Source organism: Fulmarus glacialis, unplaced genomic scaffold (assembly GCF_000690835.1).
Source record: "Fulmarus glacialis isolate BGI_N327 unplaced genomic scaffold, ASM69083v1 scaffold31058, whole genome shotgun sequence".
NCBI classification, from domain to species: Eukaryota; Metazoa; Chordata; class Aves; order Procellariiformes; family Procellariidae; genus Fulmarus; species Fulmarus glacialis.
The window spans coordinates 1-2,608 of NW_009228127.1; the positions used below are offsets into that span (position 1 = coordinate 1).

The window sequence follows — 2,608 nt, forward strand, 5'->3', positions numbered from 1 at the left end:
CAGCCGCTGACAGGTGGGAGCTCGGGGCCGGGGCTCGGGGGGCTGCTGGGGCTGGACAGACAGAGGCAGCAGAGGTGCTGCAGCGGGATCTGTGCTTGCAGCCCCGGGCCTTGGTTGCAGCGTGGTGGCATAACGAAAAACAAAGCCTGGAAAGGGCTGAGCGGAGCTGGGAGCCGCACTCAGCTCACAGAGGGCTCGGATTCTCAGAATGGGGGGACAAATGCCATTTGGTGCGTTGTCGCCTCGCACCACTGTGCCCTCAAGGAGGGATTCAGGAATAACCTGTGTCCCTGATTCCTCCGCTCCCGCTCTCCCCCTAGGGCGGACTCATCAGCTCCGGGTTCACTGCAGCGCCATTGGCCACCCCATCGTGGGGGACTTCACCTACAGCCACAAGAAGGACAGCAGTCCCTATAGGATGATGCTCCACGCCTACTACCTGCGCATCCCCACCGGCAAGGAGCTTATCGAGGTCTGCGCGCCCGACCCCTTCGTCACCACAATGGACAGCAACTGGGTGCCCCACCATGTCACTCACCGGCTGGATGAAACCATCCAAGAGCTGAAGGACAAGGTGATGCAGAAGGGGGAAGAGCAGGAGAGCCAGGTGCTTGGTGGCGGAGGAGAGGAGGTACTGAGCGAAGCCAAGAGCCCAGAGACGGAGGAGCAGCGAGCCCAGTGCGAGCAGTGGTTGGCCGAGTGGGCTTTGGAGTGAGCACAAACCACGTCTCTGCATTTCCAGCCCAATGCTCCATTTTCGTCCCAGTGGGTCTCCACACAGCCCAGCGCTGACTCCACATCTGCACTTTCTGTATGACGTGGCTTCTATCACTTCTGGGGTTGGGGTTAGACAGATTTTAGCGGTGATTAGGATGGGTTTATTTTTTAACGTGCACATCATCCATCTGGCCACTGGATGCCCCTTTCCTAATTCTGGGCCTCAGCAGCAGAGTCAGTGTGTCACGTACCAGCTTAGAGTGACCCCAAAGCTTTACGTCCCTGTCCCGGGGCTCGGGCACAGCCGGGGCAGCACGGACACAGCCTTTGCCACGAGCGCGATGGACGTATCCGCAAACCCTCAGCACTAGGATGCTAAAATGCAGCCCAGCAAAGGAAGAGGAGAACATGCCGGGTGCAGCTTCGGTGTCCGTGTCCCCAGCTCCCTTCGCTCCAGCCTGCTGCGCTCACTGGCACACGCGTTGTGTGGGAGGTGGGGGGTCAGGAGGCTGAAGTGCAGCTTGGGGGCACCCACAGCCCCCCCGGAGCCGGGGCGGCCCCAGGTGTTTTGTCCGTGGAGCTGGGCTGTGCGACGGGCGCAGGAGAGGTCCCTGCCTGCCCGTCCCTGCCCTCGCGCTTTCCTTCCTGCCTCAGCCCACGTGTAGTTTTTCTAAAGGTTTGTTGAAGGTGAGTGAGTTGATGTGAATGGATTTTAAACTTTTTTCAAATTTCTACGAGAAGAATTTAGTCTTTTAGCGGTTCTGAAATACCGGTGGTCTCGGAAATGCATGTATTTTTAGTACTGCTGTGGTCAGAATAGCCAGCAGCCCAAAGCTTTTTTTAATAGATCTTATTATTCTTTCTCCTAGCATTGCCTTTTCCTAGCACCCACTTTTATCCTGGGTGTGGATGTAACCCCTGCTGAGACAGGTCAGAAGACACAAGCCCCTCTCTGCTTTACCCAAACGAGGGGGAGTCAGTTTTTGTCCCATCGCGTGGATCCTCGCTGGCAGGTTGCTGCGGGGTGTCGGCACCGGAGGGTGCTGCAGGCAGCGCCTTCGGGTGGGCAGTTTGGGAGGGCTCTGGAGCAGCGAGAGCAGCCGAGGAAATGGCCAAAGCTGAAAGAAAGGCTGAGGACTGATGCGAAGAGTGGGAAGGAGCTCGACTCTCACGCTGGCACTCTGCAAGATGCAGAGAGGAGTTTCTCTGGAAATGCCCTTGCTTTGCCGGCCAGCGTCGTGCTGCTTCACTCTCTCCTTCCCCCGGGCTTGTCCTCTGCAGCCTTAGAGGAAGCTTTGAAAACGCAGAGAGCAGGGCAGCTGGCGTGGGCTGGGGAGGGGCAGGGGTGGCTGCAGCCCCTTGCATACAGAGCACCCATCCCCGCAGTATTCGGCACCGACCCACCACATCGGCACGTGCCCAGGGTTACCGTCACCCCGCAAGCCCTGTCCTGTTTGAAATGCACCTGGCAGTGGTTTCACCCAACTCGTATTCCTACCCTGCGGGGAAGTAAAACTGCACAGCCCTCTCCTCGCGGGTGAACGCACCGTGCTGGGGGTCACCGAAACCCCGCAGGCTTTTGCATCGCCCGTCCCTGGCGTCCCCGGGTGCCGGTGGGCGCAAGCTCACCGTGCTGCGGTGCGTGGCCGGGGAGGAGGTGGCCGTCACCTTGCTTTCGTGGCTTGGCACAAGGTGCTGCTGTCTGCGGCAGGATGGGGACTGGTGCACAGCTCACGGCTCTGCCGGCGCCAGCCCTGGGCACCGAGCGGGGATCGTGGGCTCGAGCTGGTGGCAGAGGACTCGGGGAGGGGGTTGGAGGAGCAGAGATCCGTCTCCTTACTCCCGGTCCCTGTCCCTGCCCGTCCCGTCTCCCAGAGTGGCCGGGGAGGGG

At 60.2% G+C, this 2,608-nt stretch overlaps 1 protein-coding gene across 1 annotated transcript; it reads left to right on the forward strand.

Moving 5' to 3' along the window:
- Positions 1–320: 320 nt before the first annotated feature.
- RPUSD1 (RNA pseudouridylate synthase domain containing 1) lies at positions 321–715 on the forward strand (the record flags this gene model as incomplete). The annotated part of the gene is made up of 1 exon (XM_009583389.1): positions 321–715. A coding segment is annotated over one exon (395 nt), but the record flags the coding sequence as incomplete, so codon positions are not given.
- Between the last annotated feature and the right edge of the window lie 1,893 nt (positions 716–2,608).